The 20,043-nt window shown below is 36.9% G+C and overlaps 2 protein-coding genes across 6 annotated transcripts; both read right to left on the bottom strand.

Annotated features, from left to right (window-relative positions):
* Window positions 1-3,253: 3,253 nt before the first annotated feature.
* Window positions 3,254-10,930, bottom strand: wasf2 (WASP family member 2). The gene is made up of 9 exons (XM_058754415.1): window positions 10,772-10,930; window positions 9,741-9,899; window positions 9,531-9,665; window positions 8,491-8,644; window positions 8,222-8,339; window positions 7,992-8,116; window positions 6,128-6,295; window positions 5,581-6,038; window positions 3,254-4,203 (listed from the first exon to the last, which is right to left on the bottom strand). The coding sequence occupies exons 2-9, from the start codon at window positions 9,871-9,873 to the stop codon at window positions 4,046-4,048; spliced, it is 1,449 nt and encodes a 482-aa protein (XP_058610398.1). The 5' UTR covers window positions 9,874-9,899; window positions 10,772-10,930; the 3' UTR covers window positions 3,254-4,045.
* A 369-nt stretch (window positions 10,931-11,299) lies between these two features.
* On the bottom strand, window positions 11,300-19,605 carry LOC131526078 (probable methyltransferase-like protein 24). 5 transcript variants are annotated; one of them, XM_058754181.1, is made up of 6 exons: window positions 19,506-19,605; window positions 16,800-17,223; window positions 16,040-16,138; window positions 15,754-15,875; window positions 12,313-12,529; window positions 11,300-12,006 (listed from the first exon to the last, which is right to left on the bottom strand). In XM_058754181.1, exons 2-6 carry the CDS (start codon window positions 17,100-17,102, stop codon window positions 11,692-11,694), a joined length of 1,056 nt encoding a protein of 351 aa, XP_058610164.1. In that variant the 5' UTR covers window positions 17,103-17,223; window positions 19,506-19,605; the 3' UTR covers window positions 11,300-11,691. The 5 variants fall into 5 exon arrangements, with proteins under 5 accessions (XP_058610164.1, XP_058610161.1, XP_058610163.1 ...); XM_058754178.1 differs by lacking the exon at window positions 19,506-19,605 and adding an exon at window positions 17,318-17,795; XM_058754180.1 differs by lacking the exon at window positions 19,506-19,605 and adding an exon at window positions 17,341-17,795.
* Window positions 19,606-20,043: the final 438 nt, after the last annotated feature.

The following is a 20,043-nucleotide window of genomic DNA, read 5'->3' as shown; positions in this document are numbered from 1 at the left end:
ATTTAAATTTTTATGATTTAATTAATTGTCAGCTTTTCATTAAACTCACAACCCCCTGCAGTTCCTTTACGAACCCTAGTTTGGGAAACCTTGATGTAATATGTTTAATGCACTTCATGTTGTAAATTACAATGAATGGAACAAGTTTTGTTACTTTTTGCATTTTTACATCATTATGGTACAAGATAATGCTATTTAAATCAATGTGATAAACGAGTTAAATCAAAAGTAATCTAAAAGTAATCTGATTATATTACCTAAAATGTGTAATGTAACGGATTACGTTACTGACTACAATTTTGTCATGTAATCTGGAATCTTGTAAAAAAAAAAAAATTGAGTGTTTAATCTTATCATTATACATTACTGACACTCTATCCTCCAATTTGATACTGTTAAGTGCTTTGACACAATCTGTATTGTTAAAAGCGCTATATAAATAAAGGTGACTTGACTCTGCATATATATATATATACATACATATATATATATATATATATATACAGAGCTGGGTAGTAACTGATTACATGTAATCTGGATTACATAATCAGATTCCAAAAATTAAGTACTTGTAATTAGAGTAAATTCCATTTTAAAATACTCGTAATCAGACTACAGTTACCTTTTATGGATTACATGATTACATATTATTCACACAATAGCCTACCGGTTATATACATATTATATATAGTCCAGTTTTGTGGACATTCACACAAAGATCAGTCATTAGTCAGGTGGCAACAGCATTTGACATCTGGATTTACAAAATCATTAAACCTTATTCACCAAATAGCCTATATTTGCTTTAAGTGCCCCTGAGATTTAAAAATAAATATTTCAATAATTAGCACATTTGCATGTTCACGGTTTCTTTGATGTTGATTAATGATCACATGGCATGCAGGTAAACAAAAATATTTCATATTTTTTTAGTAAGTGTTTTATTTAAAACAAAGACTATAGAAATACAAAGACGGTTCACTCCTATACTTATGAATGGGAGAAACTGTAACGTGCAATATGGAGGAATAGTCCCACCTTCTGAATGAAAGAGCCAAATTTCCTGGAAACGGTGTGCAACGTGGTTTGAGATATGTTTTCTCATCAGCAGCAACATGTATTTAAACCACGCTGTATTAAAGAGACAGCTCGCACAATGGGTCCAAGTAAAGTCGTTTACAAATGTGTCCGCTGCAGCTCGGTATACGCAACAATTGAAGATATTAGAAGACATGTTTGTCATAGGAGTTTTATAGTAACAATATAGCATATCAACATGATGATGTAATTGTTTATATTTTTAGCTTCATTGCAAGGCAAGTTTATTTATGTACCAAATTTCATACACAATGGTAATTAAGTGCTTTACATAAGAATGGACGGCAAGGGCTGTAACTGCAACATTGAGCATATTTTGCAGTATTAAACACGTATTTATACCGATTTCATCAGGCTCCGAAAATTCTTCAAAAAGAACACAAAGAATGGCCTTCTCTTGCGTCATCAGAACAGGGTGTTCAACGCACCGTTTCCGTTTTAAAAAAGTTTAGTAATGTTTTGACGGGGCTGAACGCAGCCCTGACTAGACCAGTCAACGCACATGCACAGTTATAAGCACGTTATGACTCCGCATGCACATTGGCTGGTCTAGCCTGAAAAATAAGCTTTTTAAACGCTATTTGACCATAAGAAACAACTTTCATGGGGCAATTCATTTTATAATTTTGTTGCTGATTCGACATTTCAGCAAGCAGTTTTTGAGATTTCAGGATTCCCCCATTCATTAAGATGATTTGCTGCCTGGAGGCGTTGCAAATATGGCCGCCGAGTGAAGAGACTTTCCTCGAAAGGGAATTTGTTTTTAAATTATTTATTTTCATTTAAATTTTTTATGATTTAATTAATTGTCAGCTTTTCATTAAACTCACAACCCCCCTGCAGTTCCTTTACGAACCCTAGTTTGGGAAACCTTGATGTAATATGTTTAATGCACTTCATGTAAATTACAATGAATGGAACAAGTTTTGTTACTTTTTGCATTTTTTACATCATTATGGTACAAGATAATGCTATTTAAATCAATGTGATAAACGAGTTAAATCAAAAGTAATCTAAAAGTAATCTGTTTATATTACCTAAAATGTGTAATGTAACGGATTACGTTACTGACTACAATTTTTGTCATGTAATCTGGAATCTTGTAAAAAAAAAAAAAAATTGAGTGTTTAATCTTATCATTATACATTACTGACACTCTATCCTCCAATTTGATACTGTTAAGTGCTTTGACACAATCTGTATTGTTAAAAGCGCTATATAAATAAAGGTGACTTGACTCTGCATATATATATATATACATACATACAGGTATATAACTATAATATATATAACTAACTAGTTTTAGTTATAGTTTTATTATAATAAAATCATAACTAACTATAACTAACAGTATCTCAAAGATACTAAAATAAAACTACTATGAATATTTAGAACTGTTACATGGTTTTTACTGTTTTAACCAACAGTAAAAATCAACCTATACGTCCTTATTTATTGAGCAGCAGATATTTTTTACTAAATTGCAAGGTTGTGTTGCTGATAGGACACTTTAGGCCCGTTCACACCAAGATTGATAAATATAACGATATTAGTGCATCACACGAAACAACACATATAACGTTCTGTTATTAATGAGTGTGCAGTTTTGTCGTCTGCCACTTTAAATGCTTGAGCTCTTTAAAGACAGCAGATTCTGATCGTTCCTCTGTCATTATCGTTATAAGTGTAGTGTGGGCTTACATATTCTCACTGAATTAGAACAATTGTTATTACAATGTTACAGTTATCGACATTTGTGAATGGGTTTTAAATGTTTGGATTTGTATTAAAATCTCAATTAAAAGGAATAAATTGTAAAAAAAAATAAAATGTGTAAAAACCACTTTTTTTTTTTTTTTACAAATTATCCATTATATTTAATATAATACACCAACATTAAATCATAGAGATGATCCGAAAACAAAGTCCTATTTTAGAGGCTGGCCTGTTGCATTATTCATTTCTCAACCTATTCATGAAGCTCAAGATCACCTGTGTGGATTGAATGTTTACCCCAACCTAAGTAGCATAATAAGCATGCAGCTGTACAGTTTGAAGTCTTTAACAGCCCCTGCACATGCAAGCTCAAACACATAGAAAAAAGTATGCACACAACACTCTTATAAAACATCTGTAACAGCAGACGGACACAGTATTATATTTAAGAATTTTATTTCAGTTGCTGATAGAAAAAAAAAAATTTCATAATTATTACCAACATATATCAAATAAAACAATCTCACTTTTCTTTGATTTCAAAATCTTGCAAAATTTCTAAAACTTTGGCATTAAAACAACAGGCATTATGAAGCAGGCACTTAGGCTAAACAAAGAAAAAAAAACTACTGGTAGTATTGTGAGGCTGGCAAACATCATTCAGACCTGAGGGCTGAAAACAGCACAGACACAGCCATTTAAACAGACTTTTGGTCATGGACCGTGAATACGTACTGCAATGAAATACAAAAGTTATTTCATCCTACAAGGTGCAAGAACTATCATAGACACAAAACATCCTACTACTTTAAATATCTGCATTATTAAGTGTGTCTAGTCTTGGCTGTAAGGAAGGCTTTAGTTGATTAGTTAATACAGAGTAATGTTAAATCATGTGGGATTTTAACAGAAATGATACTGATGCATCAAGAGGAAAATATGGAAGTACACACACCAGTATCAGTTTACCTTTGGCCACATTATACAAAGGCACAGGCGCTCTGAAACAGGAGAAGGCTTATCAACTAAATAATTCACTCTCTCATTTATATTAGACTCAACCCTCTGGACACACACACACACACACACACACACACACACACTCTTTGGCCCTCTTCCCCTTATTTGCTTTTGGCCTCACTGCAGGTAAACAGGTAATATGAGAAGTGTGAGGTCTAAAAGGAATGATCTTAATGTCATCGCACAGGTGATGAAGAGCGGGGTGATAGCTTTAGTCAGACCACTCATCATCATCAAATTCGGATGAATCATCCTCAGAGTCGCTGCACTCCACGGCAATGCGGCGGGACAGGATGGCTGCGACATCGTTGCCCATGTGATCTCTCTTCTCCTGCTCTCGCTGTTCCTCCACTTTACGCAGGTTAAATCCTACACACACACACACAGACACAATTACAGGAAGTTCAGAGACATTTTAATAAACATTTACTATTACCAGTGTGTAGAAATGATCTGAAAGCCTAGTTAAGTTGTGGTATTAACATCCGTTTCAGGTAAGACCTCTAAACACATGGCACAAAAGTAAGATTTTAAAATATTTTTATTCTGCAAGGATGCATTATATTGATCAAAAGTGAGAAAGACATTTGAAATGTTACAAATGTTGATCTTGTTAACTAAATCATCAAAAGAATCCTGAAAAAACATGAATGATTGATGAATGAATTATGACAGAATGATTTCTGATGGATCATGTGACTCTGAAGATTGAAGTAATGGCTACTGAAAATTCAGTTCTGTCATCACAGGAATGAATTACATTTTAAACTATATATAAATAGAAAACAGTAATTCTATGTTGTAACAACTCTCGCTCAAAATTACTGTTTTTACTGTATGTTTGATCAAATAAACACAGCCTTGGTGAGTGTAAGAGACTTTCAAAAACATGAAAAAAATCTAACAAACCCCAAACAAAAGTATGAATGGTTGCATATACAGGCATCTTAAGTGCATCTCAATAACCTCCAGTGATAAGATTTTACTAAACTGAAACGAAATAAATACTGCTCAATTTTCTTTCCAAGTTGTTTAAAGCCATTGTTTAGCGCGATAAACAGACAGGCGAGTAAGCAGCCATTCACTTCTGTCAATGACACATTAGCATTTACACGACAAATGCTGTTTGAACACGCAATCATTAAATGTTGCGGGTCCCATTAGCAACTAAATTTAGCTCTGACCACTTGAGATCAGATCACATGAAACATGTTAATTTCAGGTGTAAACAAGTCAGTAAATTTACAGTCAGCATGTTTACAGGCAGATTTTTGCTTAGTCAAATTATAGTCTGTCTATCCAAGTATGTGTGACGCAAAGTGTTTGAAATATTTGAAGATTTAATACCCAGTGGCAAGGACAACTGTAGTCCAATTAATGCGTACATGCTAGACGAAGCCAAGCTACAATCACATTATCTAGGTCTGTTAGTCCAACTTCACAAAAAAACATTCAGGCAGACTAAAAGTGCAGTCACCTTAGCGAAAAAAAGGTTCACTGTTCAATATCAATAGCGTAAAGATGTATAAAACACTTTCAAACCAAGCAGCTGTCTTGGTGGTCTGCACATGAGTGAAATCTGCTTGGAGAACTTTTTTTGTCCTTGCGCTCGCGCAGATTCCTATTGGAATGACTGGATTTCGCCCACGAAATTTAACTTAGCAGTGGTAAATGTGATTATGGTATAATCGTTTAATCTGACTGAATCAAACTTAAAGAGTTTGTGAATGTATGTAGTTACGTTACCTTGACGGATAGCTGCAAGAAGGTCACTGCGAGCATCGCCCTCGGCCGGAGCAGGCTGGGCTTTGGGTGCGGCGGGAGCAGAGACTCCTCCTGAGGGGGGTGGGGCTGGAGCAGAGGGTGGAGGAGGACCTGGAGGAGGAGGGGGAGGGGGAGGAGGAGGTGGTCCCCCCGCCATGGCTGGCGGTGGGGGAGCTGGACTAAAGGCTTCCATGGGTGGCGGAGGTGGGATGGAAACAGCATTGCTGTAGAATGGAGGAGGAGGAGAGGGGGGTGAATCAAAACCTAGAGGTGGCGGAGGTGGGATCATGCCACCGGGAGGTGGAGGTGGTGGCGGTGCCAGTGGAGGAGCCACAGTCGGACGGCCTGAAGAAGGCGTCGCTGGTGGAGCTGGAGGAGGATGACTGGGGCTTAAAAGACTGCCACGCTTCTGAGGAGGACCACCAGATTGATCATTATACCTGCAAGTGGAAAAACGCTTGTCAGCTCAGAAAAGAGTCTGCACTTGATACTCAACAAGAGAAATGGCAGGCTATTTTCTGAAACTCACGGCATGTCTGGAGGTGGTGGTGGTGGGAAGTCCTCTTGCATTGGAGGTGGGAGAGGAGAGCTGGGATCATAGCTGTAGGAGTTAGTGCTTTGGTCCAAATAGCTATCAGAGTGATTAAAACCATCATCACCAGAGCCAATACTGCCATTCAACACTTCTGAAGAGTTGCTGTTAGAGACACACAAACAGTAATATTAAACATGGATTTCAATAATATCCTCTAACAATCATGCAGCGACATGCTATTTTTATTAGCACTGGATATTAATAGATTTCACGATCCAAGCTTTTGAGTCGATTTAATATCAATTTGGACAGGTAGAGTACATGGTACTTACGGAATAAAACCTCTCTCAACTAAAGCTGTAAAGTAACCTAAACGGGGAATCCTGGCAGTTGGTAAATTACTATAATACTATTAAAGGTTAGAATTAACAAAAGAGTCCATATATATTTATTTTTGTATCAACATTAAAAAATATAAAGTTGAATATAAACATTTAAATTGCACAAGGCATTTTTTAATATTTGAATAAATAAGAATGTTTCTATTTCAACTTGTTGAATATAAAAATATGAATGGTGGTATAAATTATTTATTTGAACCTAAATAATGAAGATAACACTTACATCTTAAGTAGTAAAAAATAAAAATAAATAAAAATTGAATAATAATAATAATAATCTGGTATAGTGCATGTATTTAGCAAAATCTCCTCCCTTTTCTAGCTAGTTTTTTCTAGCTAACTAACAAGCTATGGACGCTGAATGGCTTCGCTGAGGTAAATGGTTTCCATGGTTGAAATACTGATTGAGTGATTGCATGAAACATGATATATTTCAGTAAGTTGTACTGGTTCTAGCTAACTAGTAAAGAGGAAGAGATGGGGTGGTGGAGGGGAAGCTGGAAAGCTGTCAAAGAACAGAGGTAAGTCTCCTGTGTATATATACACCTTATCTTGTTAATTGGGTTGATTACCGATTGTGCTCCTCTCGTGTTAATTAGGTTAATCATCTGAATGTGCTCTTCCTGAACTTTGTTAGTAAAACATAATTTGTGGTTTGAATTCGGTATAAAATTGATAGAATTTGAAAGCTTCTACTTTCGTCATCCTTTCTGCCAGAGGAATACTCAGACTGATTTAATTTTATTTTTAATATTACTTGGTTTATTTTTGAATTATATTTATTGTGATTAACCTCCCGCTCTTGTTCACAGTATAATGATATTCAGTCGTTGCATGCCATCATGGAGAATAACTCGATTAAGATGATCAAACTTATTTTTAATTAAAGTATATGGGCTGGAAATATTTCTTTATTTGAACAACTTCAATTTGATGCAATTATAGAGAATTGCATCAAAGTCAGCGTGTGAAAAAATGTTTGCCCTAAACCTTTAATTTAATCCTTCTGTACAGCCTTTAGTCATAATTAATGTTTTTAAGCTTTGGCTAATTCTAATGCTTGTTAATGTGATATGTTGTTTGTATAGTTTCCTCGCTGTTCTGTAATGAAATAAGGTGATCAGACTGTGAAGAATTGCCTATACACACCGTTTAAGTCACGAAATACACATCGGGATATCGTGACAACATATTCCTTTGTTTCAAAATACTCAATTAATTGTAAACTGAGATTGGTGTCTTTAGAAGATATAGAAGTATATGTGCTGAATTCTATATAAATAACCCACAACAATGCCGTGGTATGGGCACAGTCATTGATGGAGGCTGCAGCGGAAGTTCATTTACGCTACTATTTGAATCTTCCGCTTTTCAAACGTGGAAGTGTGATAAAGGCCTATAATGGTTCATCAAAATGAAGTTGAAAATATAGTCAGCCTGGCCCTAGTTTTTATTACCCCATGCCATCGGGTTTGGGAACCACAAACTCCTCCCCCATTTTCCGGCGTTCCCATTCATCTTTACGGGTTTTGATCTTGCGAGGGTTCAAGTTCCTTCGGTTAGGGTTGTCATCTTTCTTCTTCTGCTCTCAATAAACACAAAAATATGCACAGTTACAGAAGCTCATGCATTTTGGATGGCATTTTGTACATGTTTGTTGTACATGCTTCATACACTTATGTCCCACCTTATGTTTGCGTTTCTCTTTCATAATGTCTTTGGTATCTTGAAGCATTTTCTCTTTCCAGAGGTCAAAGAAATAAGACGGATCAGTGTAGAACTTCAGAGCCTCCTTACCATCATCCCTGGAAAACAGAAAACACTTTAACCACCTTATACTGAAACAAAATAACCATATTTTGAAGGAATACAATTAAAATTCTGTGATGAATATAAAGAGTTTTACATGCCTATATATGGTCAGTACATGTAGGTCAGATGTAATGGTGTGTTTACCTGTAACAGCTCAGATTGTTGAGGGGTGGTGGCTGGTTGCAGGTCAGATAGGTCTCATGGATAGGCTGTGGTAGTGACACCCTAATGAAGAGCTGCTGATCCTGGATGGAATTGGAGTGGAAGGCTTTGCGGCTGGTAATGGCCTGAAGAGAAACTGGAACGAGAAAGCAAAAATAGGAGGGAGTAAAAAGAAAGGAAAAAAAAACAGATAATGACATTTGGAATTAGTTCATATTTTGCATCATTTCTCCAAATACCACAAATTAAGGCTTTGTTCACACCGCGCACAGATCTGATATTTATGGCTACTGCCATTTTGCAAGTGGTTATATCAAATCTGTGTTGCCATAGTAATGACTATGACGCCAAGAGATAAAGGGGAATAGATGGGGAAAAAACAATAATTTTGCCTCTGCTCTTGACATGTTGCTTATTGAACTCATCAAGTGCGTCAGAAACATTAATGTACTATTTATACAGTATATTAATACAGTGAATGCCACATGAGCAAACAGGAGTGAATTCAGATACAGCTATACACACACTACTGTGATTTGTGCAACAAAAAGCATTTGAAAAACTGATTTTTCTTGAAGAAAAGGTGTAACACACTTCTAGAAAATAAACTTAAAAGTTATTGGTTAAAAATAAGTAACATTACAGCCATCCTCAGGGCCGTCATCAGACCACTCATGACAGCTTGACTTTCTTTAAATGTTTTTGAAAAAACGGTTTTTAAATCAGATTCTAACCACTAATAGATGTGAGTTGGAGATGCATAAAAAGTAAATGAGAAGAAAATTAAATGATAAAAAATAAATATAAAATAATAATAATAATACAAATGAGCTAAGGCAAATACAAAATAAAACATGCAATAATACTGTTCAAAACTGAATCAAAACTCAGCATTAACAATTCAGTTTTTTTTGTACAAACCAGTGTGGTCCAACTAAAATATGATTAAACCAAAGCAAAATTTGACTAATATTGCACATATTTATAATGAAAAAAGTTGCGTATAACCCAATGTCTCTTACCTTCCTCTTCTTTAGGGTCCAGCTGGGTGACTTTGACCTGCAGCTTGTCCACTCTCTCTCCCAGCGTGTTGACCCGTTCGGCAAACGAGCTGGCCTGGATAAACAGTTCACCGAACACATCCTCTGCATACTTACCTATGATTAAATGACAGCTTAAAAGCAGCAACACACAACCGATTTACTTCAGTATACACCCCATTACACACTTACTAAGTGAACCAAGCTGGCGAATGATGTTGGCAAGTGTGATGTTGGTCACACACTCCAGTTCACTCTTGATCGTATTTGGCAGTGACTGGCGACAGAGGTGCCTTGGTTCGATGTTCCGCGTCACCAAAGGCATGATGGGAGCTTATCTGTCACCTTCCCCTTTCAGATCAAAAAAAAAAAAAAAAGAATTTAGTGCATTAAAAATCCTGTCATTAGCTAGAGAGGCAGAATCTATAATACGAGCTATAGATTATATACTATAGTATCCCCCTCCCCCCCCAATTCACATTACACTTATTCAACAAAACCACACTCACAGCCTTATGGGTGTCCAAAGCAGAACCAAAACTGCTGCCGTTTTTTTCTGGCAAAACACAACTTTTACTCTAATTTCTGCAGTTAACACCAGCAAGCAACTACCCTTTAACACTTCCTGCTATTTATATTTTATATACATTTTATTTTAAAAGGTGTTTTAACTGTGGTTGTTAAAATGTCACAACTGACCCATTTACAAACAACTAATCATATCCTTTCACCATGTTATGAATACATTATATATAAGGTTATGTATTCATATGTTAAATGTACAAATAGGAATACTTTTACACATCTGAATCCAATTTTAAGTTTAATATAATTCCAGTTAAATTTAGAAAAAAAAAAGTCTGTGCATAAAGGAAAAAAATGTTCACCCATCAGACTTCCTATATTAGGAGGGAGTGGAGGCTCTAGTCCACAACATACCAAGTACCAACCTAACTTTGTTTATGACAAGATAAGATCAAATCAAAGTTGTTCCCAGTAAACTGATTTCCAGTTCAAAAGTTAAAGCTATCACATTGACATAGGGTTATTTGTCACGACTGCTTAAAATGCTTCAAAAACTAGTAGCTGAGGCCTAAACTCTCTGAGGCGTCTGTGCGGAGCAGGAAGTGTTAGCGTTAGCTGCCTACATACTGTCAACTCGCCAACCCAACTGCGACTCTTTAATACTTTACGCACATATAAAGTACTCTCAGTCTTCTTACCTGAATATATACGTGAATCTGGCCTTGGATGCCGACGTCTTTTGGCTTTTCAACTACCTCAGCAGTACCATTCCCTGAGTTTAATTCCGTCCATAATTTTCTAAGCCGACAAAATGTCTACATGTACTGTAACAAGAGCTGTATGGCAGCGACAGCTCAGTCCCGAATTTGGCAACTTTTGATTGGACGGTGCGTGTTAATCCAAAGATACTATTGGCTAATGCGTCCGTCAATCACAGAAAAGGGGCGGATATGGAAACCGGAATCTTGAAAGCGCAACTCCACCCTAGCGGCTTGAAAACATCTGTTCGCAGTTTCTACACGGAGGGGAGGGCTAATCAACATTCCTGAACAGCGGGCCAGTCCGAACAAATCCGAAACGTGACGAAAGTCAGAGGAGAAAAAGCCACAAGTGATAAGAGATCAAGGAATGCCCGTTATTTGTCTTTTAACATTTTTTTTTGTGTGTGTGTGAATCAAATGCAGCCCAGGATTTCATTACTCACCGAAAAACAGATCGGACACAATTCTAATAAACATTTTATTGTGTAGTTTATTTCATATAAAACAGTGCACTTGTTTAAAATATTGCACGTAGCCCTGTTGTATAAAAATGACATCTCTTTTAAAGAATCATCACAGCATAGATTTAATTGTGCGCACAATGCAGTTGAATCATTGCAGTACCGTTCACAACCACTAGACGGCTTGTCTTAGTCTGTGCAAAGAAACAAAATAACACTAATATGCAACTTTACTTCTTAAAAATGTAATGTATATTTGTATGTATTCAACACGCCAGCCTCATTCAATGATGCTGTTTTAGTTTAAAGTACTCTTAGACACATCTGTCAACTTTTCCATGGAATTAGCGTTTTGCTTCTGCATCAAAGTGTCTTTTGCAGTGATTCTGCAGTTGGTTATCTGGGCTGCTCGCTTGTCCTTATCCAGCTGAGTGTGTATGAGCTGTGAGAGTCGGCCAGTTTGCGTCTCAGCACTATGTGTCCCGGGCCATGTGCCGAATGCACGAGTTGGAGTCCTGAGATGCGGAGGGCTCTCAGTACACTGTACCAGAAACGGACCACTTCCTCTTCGGCACCACCCACCTCAAACCCAGCCCACTGCAGATGAATGGTCAGAATGAGCTGATTGATCCTTCTGAGAGTTCCATCCTTAATCCAGCTTTCTAATATGCGCCATTCAGCGCTCTCCAAATCCATACGCAGAACATCCACCTACATAAACAGACACTAAATGAATGTGACATTATGGGAGCAACCAAAAAAAGCAAGAAAAGAAATATTGTATTAGTATGAAATCAGTTTTTTTAAATGACCAGTGATTAAATAATACACATATTCCCTGAAGGCACCTCATTTTATGAGTCACTGTTGCGATGACGCCCTAGTGTGAACAAAGACTTAAGTACATTAAGGTGGTGATTCACTACTGATTCAGCACTGGACGGTGAGCGTGAAATTATATGTGACTTGCAGTGCATGTAAAATAATCATAGCATGAGTGTATTTGGGTGCAAGTACCATGGTGTGGCCCAGGGAGTCCATAATGTCAAGCAGCCTGTGTTGTACATTACCCACGAGGCCTGCATGACGGCGTGGATTTCTCCAGTCTAACCAAGCCCGATGATTCTTAATAGATGCAGGCTCTCGACTCCCTCGACCGCTGGGGTCAAACCGATGAACCTCACACCCCGCATGCAACATTGTGTCTAAAAACGCAGCATCCTTCCTATTCAGACTATAAAGATACAGACAAAAGATTTCGCTCATTTGGAACAGCCTGAAACATCCCAATGAACAACTGCATCAGTCATGACATGTCGAGGAAAAAAGCTACAGAATCTGGGACAACCTTCAGCTTTTGTTGCTTTTTTCTAGAGATTATATTCAACAAGTCCCACCCTTCCAGCTTAACAAAGAAACAAGGATCCCTAAATGACCGACATTCTTTGAAATAAACAAGTCGGTTCTTAATGTGCTGGCTGTTTTAAAGAATACTTAAAGTTAAAACAGAACACACTGTTAGATCAAGTGCTAACTTAAACATACCTCAAGAATTAGTGTTCGCAGCACTAACAAAAATATTACCTTTGTCAGATTAGATCATCTATTTTATAAATGGATGTTATTAATCTTCAATGCATATGTTAATTTAAGGTTTTGTCCTTATAATTTAAAATTTATAGAGGTAATTTTTAATTAATTGGCTAAAATTATAAACTTCTTTTAGTGACATATGTCAGACTTCTAAAATCATTTACTCTGCCTAAATTCCGCCCCACCTATTTCCCATTAATTTTTCAAATAGGTGAAACACAACATTACAACTGCTCTGATTTGAAGCAAAAAAAGTATTTGAAAATCAGAAAAAAGACTGTGTACTTAACGGCTTAGTTGAGGGAATGAACTACAATCCCATGAATTGTGTACAAAATAAAAGTGATAGATAAATATAAAACTATTAATTTAAAAATGTTGATGGAAACATGATATTTTACGTTTATTGCAAAATATGTGGGTAATAAAGAATTCCTTTGGCAACCCTTGTTTCAATTCTCTGATTGGTGCTGCTTTTTTTGCAGAATCATGGGTCATGTAGTTTCACCTTTTCACTATTAATCAAGTATTTTAAACAAGTGCTTTAAGTATTAAACTGTTTTAAAAAGATAAGTTGAAATAATGGGGCTAAAAGCATCTATTAACAGCTCTGTAGCTTAGAGTAGGTCTAAGTAGGTCTGTCTTTAAAGATTCACAAGTTATCATTAAAAATCATTTCCCTTATGGAGAAAATAAATGGGATTTTAACTTCAGGAACCTGACTGTTGCACTCTATAGACTGCAAGCTTGTTTTCAGGTCTGCCTTTTTTCAGTGTTAATTTCGTTGATAAATAATTTGTCATCATTTTAGTCAACAACATTTTTTCACAGATGAAAACGAGACGATAACGAAATAAAAACTTTTTGAATGACAAAAACAATTGCGAAAACCCATTGGCATTTTCTTCAATGAATAAAAACAATACAAAAATGTTAGGGAGGGACAATTGGGAAGAGATCCAGTCAGAACGAATCTCCTGCATGGAAGGGAGGGAAGATTCGAACATTTCAACTGTAATGCTCTGATCATAAGTTTGCATTTGCTGCATGTCTCATAAAATGTTAAAAAATGTCAGCGTCTAGGAGTAAGAAAAGAGCAGACATTTGGATAAAGTTGGAAAGCATGACAATGTGAAAGAGTTTCGGTCCGGTTTTCTCAATGCACACACCCGAGTCACGCACACAGAAAAGTGCCTCTCAAACAGCGCACGAATACTGAATTCAGTTCTCTTTCGCATCGTAATGCAGACAAAATTATGTCAAATTGTCCGTTTTGATGAGTATTCACATAAACGCACCTACGTTTTAAGGCAAGACACTGCAGGTGAATAGGGTAATTTTTTTTTACTAATAGTTATCGCCTTACTTACCTAGTTGATTGATTACATTGATAATTGCAAACATTTTTTGTATTACTAGTTTTCTAAAATGTTAGGTTTAAATATGCAAATGAGGCATTATTTAATGAAATATGCACTAATTTGCATACATTTCTAGTACAAAAATCTAAACACTGGATGAAGTCAGTTTCAAAATTCTTGTTTCATTTTTTTGACATATTACAGTCAAAAGTTTTTACAGAGGGAATTTTGGATATCTCATTTTGTCACTCCATAATTCAGAAAATACTTAGAACAGACAGAAAACACTATATTTTGAAAATTTGGGGGGAATTAAAATGTTGTATATAATCAAGCAAATTATATATGAACAAATCCCTCTGTAAAAACCTTCAGGATATAGACAGGAATAAAAATGTAAAGTTTGGTGTGTCTAAGTGCTACTGAAGTGGAGATTTATGGCTCAGTGTAGGAGAAAAAACTCATTTTGTGAAAACGGCCTTTAAAAATATGTATTGTAATTGAAATCTATTGACACAAATAGATAAAGTGCTATAAAAGAAACACTTAACAGTGTCTTTTGGGTGTTTTCGTTCTACTAGTCTGAAAAAACACTTTATGAAAAACCAAAAAGCCCAAAATCTCAAAATTGACAGGTGCATGAAAAAACAGTGTTTTTGCCTGCAGTGTCTCCCCTTAAGTGAATGTAAACTGTTGGGAGAATATCAGATGTTTGTATTAGTATATTGAATCCATGCAGTCAGTTTTAAAGGGAAAGCAGCCTAATTTAGTTGCTGTTGTCTGTGCTCTCATTGTTAATGAATCAACAAAAGAAAGAGAGAAAATAACTCACTTCTCTTCAATGAATCGGTTGAGTAGCCCTAATAAGGATTAATATAAATTAAATTTATATAAATAAATGTCTGCTTGAAAGAACGAAGGATGTTGTATGCAAGTTGTTATAAAGAATGCATATTACATAACCATTGGTATTTCATTGAAAATAGGACCATTTTCTTATTTCTTCATGGGAAGTGATTTTATTTAAATTATGTGTCAGAGCAGTTAAATGTGTCTATATTGCATGTTCAAACCTTAATATCATTCATTTTACCAGATTAATAGATGTTTTCACCCTGGAAATATATGAGTTTGGAAATTTTAGAGAAATTCCTAATAAATGCATTACATAGTAACTAAACCCATTAGATTTTAGTAGACTAAATCTACATAAGTCTTATGATATTTAGTCAACTAAAAGTAGACTAAGACTAAAACAATTCAGTTGTCTGAAATATGACTAAAACTAAATGGCATTTTAGTCCAAAGGTCCATTAGTCCATTTAGTCAAAAGAACCAAGTCTCCATCCTCATCCTAATTTGTTTTTTTCCTTTATCCATTTCACTACGTCACAATATGGAAGAAAAGGTCTATTGCTACTTCCATACTTACGTTTTTTAGGGGAAGCTTCAAGTAAATAAGCATTTTTGTGTCTTTTTGCTGTAACGTAATATACTTGTATACCTGAATGAGTAGGCCACACAACCCCATTTCCCCTTCCAGTGGTTGATGCACAAAACATCTAAGTGACGAGGAGAGAGTGTTGATTGATTCCCATCTGGACCCTGAACCAGAGAGCAGTTCACCTGCAGAGAGTGATAGGAAAAAATCTTTCTTTAAAGGTCCAGATATCTTGCTTTGGAAGTAACAGTCCATTTTTATACCATGGAGTCGCATAATGTTATGTAAGAAAGCTATAAGCACGGTCGAGAAGGGAATCAGAAAAGTACATTATGGTATGTTTGTGTACCTCCGTTGTGGTGATGAACTGGGTGAGACGCTGCAACTCTGCAAAAAACGAGGGTTGTTCTGATGCCCATGGCTGCCATATCAGCTCTCTAGCCGCGGCCTGTAAACACATAAACACGAAGCTCTCTCTAATCTTGGCCAAATTTCAGATGCACATAAAAAAAACTGTAAAAACAAGGATGCCGTGGAGGAGGGTTAGGCATTCGATAGCCACTGGAAAAAAAACTATGTGAGTGTGTGCAGCGCTTCAGGCAAGAGAAGTTGCAGCTTGTTTGGGGTCACAGAATGTGCCCTTTCAAAACCAGAGGTTATATGAGTGAGAACAAAAGAAACAGAGAGAACTTTTTAAACCTGGGCTGTTGGAAATGGAGCCTCTCCCAAAACATACAACAACCCTGTTTAGTAACCATGGAGACACTAGACTAGAGGAAGAGGGGATATGACTCACTGAGGAACTCACTGTTGTGGGGGAGGTGGGGGCGGACAGCGAGACAAACAGAGAAAGCGAGAGTGAGAGACTATTTTTCAGAAATTTTCCATCTTAAAGTGTCCAGAAGGGATACCCGTGTATTTTGCCAAGTCAAACATATGTTTTCCAGACCCTCCAGATAAAAAGCTACAACCGGGTAATTTATTCTCATTAAAATTCAATCAATTTACTAGGACAATTTTTTTTTTTTGGAGCTGCACATCCGGAGGACCCTCCACGTAAAACCCGAAAGACAGATCGTTACCTGCATCACTAGTGAATATGAGATTACCTGGCGTCCTTCAAGCTCGTTTTCGTCCTGGTATCCTTTCAGTCTTGAGTCCTTCTCGTCAGTCCAGAGACCCAACACGCCGCTTTCCAAATCCCGCTCATTTTTTCTAACCTCAGACGACGCTGAGCCGCCACTCTTCTCTATGCTTATAACGAGAAAAGCAGGCGCATCACCGCTCGCGTCGCTAGATGCGCGCGGCACCGTTAAACTTACCAATAGTTGGACAAGCAGTAGCACCGGCAGACCTATAATAAATATACGGTGGGAAACGCTTCTCAATCCGCTATAGTTACAAGCGGCCATACTTCCCTTCTCTTGAGTTTGGAGTGACCCGTGGGAGCGCAGACAGCAGACACGAAGTGTCGGCGCCACCGTGACTCTCTGGCTTGAGGGCACTGGGATCTAAAGCTCACGGCTGGACAGTCTGTCAACAAATACCAGTAACGTTATGTGTGAGTCAGTGTTTGCCTGCACCTCCCAATATTCCCCACGAGAAAGAAATAGCTTAATAGACATACTAAATAATGTATTAATGAAAAACCTAAAAAAGGCAGAACGGTTTGAATGAGGTTCAGGGGACAGAAATTAGTGGAAGGTTCCCATACACGTGCGCACACAGCCACTCAAACAGACACGCACGCGCGCGAGCATATTTCACCACTATGTAGTATGCAAGAACAGCGCGTCAAATGAGTAGGATGTCCAAATAGCCACGATTCATAACGCAGTAGATGAGTAATAGCCTCGTGACGTAGCCTACTGCATCTGCTGGGATTCTGAAGTATGCAGCCAGTGCTCACTTCCCGCCGCTATTATACAGTGGTCGGGAATTCAGTTCAGGAATTTGGTTTTATAAATACAACATTTCAAACGATAAAACTCATGTAATTAGGAGAGTTGTTAGAGTTATTGTCTGACTAAAACAATCAGGAATAGCACGTGGGTGCTTTGCGACATCCACCTTACAAACAAAAGGTCCATTTGCGCGCGGTACCCAGGTGAAAGACAAGTGCACTTCCATAATGTAGGCTACTTTAAAGTGCTCTATTTTCGTGCACTAATTTTGTACTTAATATACCAAAAAAGATCCTTTAGTACTTCTTAAGATAAACTTAAGATCATCTAAGTGTACTCAACTGTTTGAGACACCATGAATATGAACTAAAATGCACTTTTAACATACTATCACTATTTTAAAAAATTATTTAGTTACCACTTGTAGTACACTTGAACCTATCTTTCATACACTGGTACACAAGTGTACTACATACCAGTGGTAACTAAATAAATTTTTTAAATACAGAGATAGTATGTTAAAAGTGCATTTTAGTTCATATTCATGGTGTCTCAAACAGTACACTTAGATGATCTTAAGTTTATCTTAAGAAGTACTAAAGCAGGGGTGTCAACCTCAGTTCCTGGAGTGCCACAGCCCTGCACATTTTAGATGCAACCCTAACACACCTGATCCAGCTAATCAAGTCATTAAGGCTTATTTGAAACCTACATGGTATGTGAGTTGGAGCAGGGTTGAACTAAACTGTGCAGGGCTGCGGCCCTCCAGGAACTGAGTTTGACACCCCTGTACTAAGGGATCATTTTTAGTATATTAAGTACAAAGTACAAAATAGAGCACTTGTGGAAGTGCACTTGTTTTTCACCTGGGTAGAGCCAGTGTCTCTATACAACAGAAACACAAACTAATCGTTAAAATCGACCTGTTAGTCAGGAGTGTCTTTTGTACGCTTGTCTTGTTCCCATCAAAATCTTTCCCTTGCTGCTTTTGCGTTTTTCTTATGTCATTTATTAATGAACAATTGCAGTATTTGCTGAGAGCTAAAGCAGGGGAGGACTGGATGTGGATCGGATGCTTATTTTTAAGGATCTATTAACATCGTTCACACATGGCAGTCTCAGCGGTGAATGAAAAGTCCTTAACCACAAATCAAATTGCAAACTTGTGTCTTAAAGCAAGAGTTTTTTAAAGGGGTCATCGTTGTATTTTGTAAATCTTTTTTGTGCCCTATAAAATTGTAACTTAGGCCACAAACAAAGGGAAAAATATTGCGAGATGTAGCCTATTCAAGACATGTATTCAAATGCATATCGGCAGTGTTTATGACGACGTTGGCTCGATTGGATGTTAGAATGACAAGCAGCCAACATTAAGTTTTTTATTTTATCTTTAAACTTTTGTATTTCTGTAAATGCAAATGGACAATGAAATAATAGATAACAATGTGACAACCCGATGCCTGTTATCAGGTGCTGCAATTTTTGTTGCATATATAATAAAACATATAGTGATAACGGCAATAAAGTGATAACCAAGAAACAAAAGTACAATTCTGTAACCAGACAGTGGCAACACAAATATCGAGCAACTGACTCAAAATAGAGAATGCACAGAAAGTGGTAGTGAAGAGAGTAGGTCTCTTTCTTTTTTTCCCATGCACCCATGTAGACCTAAAATATAATAATAGACAAAAACCCAAACATTTGTATTCAGATGTGCAAGTCCCTTGGGTTGATCTGTTGCAGATATCTGTGTTGTAATTGTCCAATATTTTCACATTCTCAACACAGTGGGGCAGCAAAAGGATGAGAAATTTAAGTTTAAGTATCACACCCCTCCCCCCACACACTCCCAATACCACACATTTACAAACAAACTGATCAATGAAAAAATACAGAATGAAAACCTACCACACAAATAAAAATTCTCGCAGCCTCCTTCACTCAATTACTTTACATAATTTCCATACAACCTTTCCTTCATCTCTCTCAAATCACTGCTCGTGTCCTCATCTGAACTCATCTGAGCTTCTGTTAGAATGTCTGACGCCAAAAGTACAATTGCCTCGTTCCAAACGCCTGAGTGGTGCTGCATGGCCCAGAATGCAAAAGAGGCACCAAAACCACACACAGAAGGAAAAAAAGAGGAAGGAAATGTTACGAAATATAACATACATCATATGAAGAGTAAAGTTTTCCAAATCATCAAATGTAATTGGACTGGCATCTGAATGAGATATGAAACTTTGTTGAAAATTTTAGTAAAAATCATAATAATTGGAGGTTATTACCCATTGTATTTTTATTTTCCTGCTTGGCCTACATTGGACCTCATTTCATTTTCATTGTATTTCCCCAACCACAGAGTAGAGGCAGGACAAAATTAAACAATGATCAGAACAGAATGTGTATTTAAATATTTTCACCTCAGATACAGTATATGGAACAG

Source organism: Onychostoma macrolepis, chromosome 19 (genome assembly GCF_012432095.1).
Source record: "Onychostoma macrolepis isolate SWU-2019 chromosome 19, ASM1243209v1, whole genome shotgun sequence".
Lineage (NCBI taxonomy): Eukaryota > Metazoa > Chordata > Actinopteri > Cypriniformes > Cyprinidae > Onychostoma > Onychostoma macrolepis.
The sequence above is the reverse complement of the archived record's forward strand: the minus strand, read 5'-3'. Positions and strand labels throughout refer to the sequence as shown.

Coding starts and splice junctions, on each gene's coding strand:
- wasf2 (XM_058754415.1), bottom strand. CDS start 9,873: ATGCCTTTGGTGACGCGGAACATCGAACCAAGGCACCTCTGTCGCCAG. Junction 8,340..8,490: donor AACAATCTGAGCTGTTACAG/GTAAACACACCA, acceptor TCTGTTTTCCAG/GGATGATGGTAAGGAGGCTC. Junction 8,117..8,221: donor AAGAGAAACGCAAACATAAG/GTGGGACATAAG, acceptor TATTGAGAGCAG/AAGAAGAAAGATGACAACCC.
- LOC131526078 (XM_058754181.1), bottom strand. CDS start 17,102: ATGGCCGCTTGTAACTATAGCGGATTGAGAAGCGTTTCCCACCGTATA. Junction 16,139..16,799: donor ACGAGCTTGAAGGACGCCAG/GTAATCTCATAT, acceptor ATGTGTTTACAG/GCCGCGGCTAGAGAGCTGAT. Junction 15,876..16,039: donor AGTTCATCACCACAACGGAG/GTACACAAACAT, acceptor CACTCTCTGCAG/GTGAACTGCTCTCTGGTTCA.